The sequence below is a fragment of the Apis dorsata genome, unplaced genomic scaffold (genome assembly GCF_000469605.1).
Source record: "Apis dorsata unplaced genomic scaffold, Apis dorsata 1.3 scaffold_143, whole genome shotgun sequence".
NCBI lineage: Eukaryota > Metazoa > Arthropoda > Insecta > Hymenoptera > Apidae > Apis > Apis dorsata.
In genome coordinates this window covers 24,514-25,414 of record NW_006263434.1, presented here as the reverse complement: position 1 = coordinate 25,414, position 901 = coordinate 24,514, and the positions used below count along the sequence as shown (strand labels likewise).

At 50.2% G+C, this 901-nt stretch overlaps 1 protein-coding gene across 1 annotated transcript in view; it reads left to right on the top strand.

Annotated features, from left to right (window-relative positions):
- LOC102677054 overlaps nucleotides 1-752 on the top strand; it is an 18,587-nt gene extending 17,835 nt beyond the window's left edge. The window contains exon 9 of the mRNA XM_031509377.1: nucleotides 1-752. This exon is cut by the window's left edge and continues 26 nt beyond it. Within this exon, the coding sequence (XP_031365237.1) occupies nucleotides 1-368 (368 nt within the window). The 3' untranslated portion in view covers nucleotides 369-752.
- The last annotated feature ends 149 nt before the right edge of the window (nucleotides 753-901 follow it).

Here is a 901-nt window from a genome sequence, read left to right as displayed (position 1 = left end):
ATCTAGCTTTCAGCCCGGACACACACGCGGAAGCGGTAACCGTGTTTCAAGGTAGAATACGGGAGGAAGTGGTATACGGTATCTGCCTGCCCATGCCAGGTTTCAGCGCCCTCTTCATCGTGGTGGCGCTGTCCGCGGTCGTTTCTGCGCTTGTCGCGGGCGCGATGCTGCATCGGTTGCAGGCGCAACGCGAGGCCGCCGACAGCAGAAAGAACAATGGAGCTGTGCACTCGACCAACGGGTGGTTACCTTACGGGTTGCTGCGCGTACGTTGCGCGGCGAGACCAGCCCATCCGGAACAGATTCAACAAAAACAAACGAATCCAGTCGCAGCCACGACGAGTCCACCGGTCGAGAGAGGAGGCTGACGGACTTTCCGTGACTTTCCGTGTCGCTCGTGTCGCGGGACGCGCGACCGTGTACCACGCTCCACAGAAAGACAATGTGCAATAATCACGCTGTACAAAGTATTTTAAGTGCGTCGAATCGTACGCGCGACAGTCTCTTCCTTATATATCGATATTACGATCGCATCAATGGGACAAAGATGTTATAAAAAGGAAAAAAAAAAAGAAGAAGATGCAGTTGGTGCGTTTCATAATCCGAGAGCCTTCGACTCCTCTCAATCTCCCCTCCTTCTCCATCATTTATCTATCTCCCCTCCCCACTCTCCTCTTTCCCTTTCCTTCCTCTTTCCTTTCTCCTCCAAGCAAAGCAAACGAAAGCGTTATCGAACGATTATTTTCGACGAGTAAAAAATATTGGTATTGGGTAAGTAAGGAAAATAATCATCGCTAAAAAACAATATTCGCCGGAGGACGAGTTGATGAAATATTCGCGAGAGGGATAGTGTGTTGTTCAGTTGTACAACGAGTGTTTCCTCTCGAGTGTTGAGTGAATA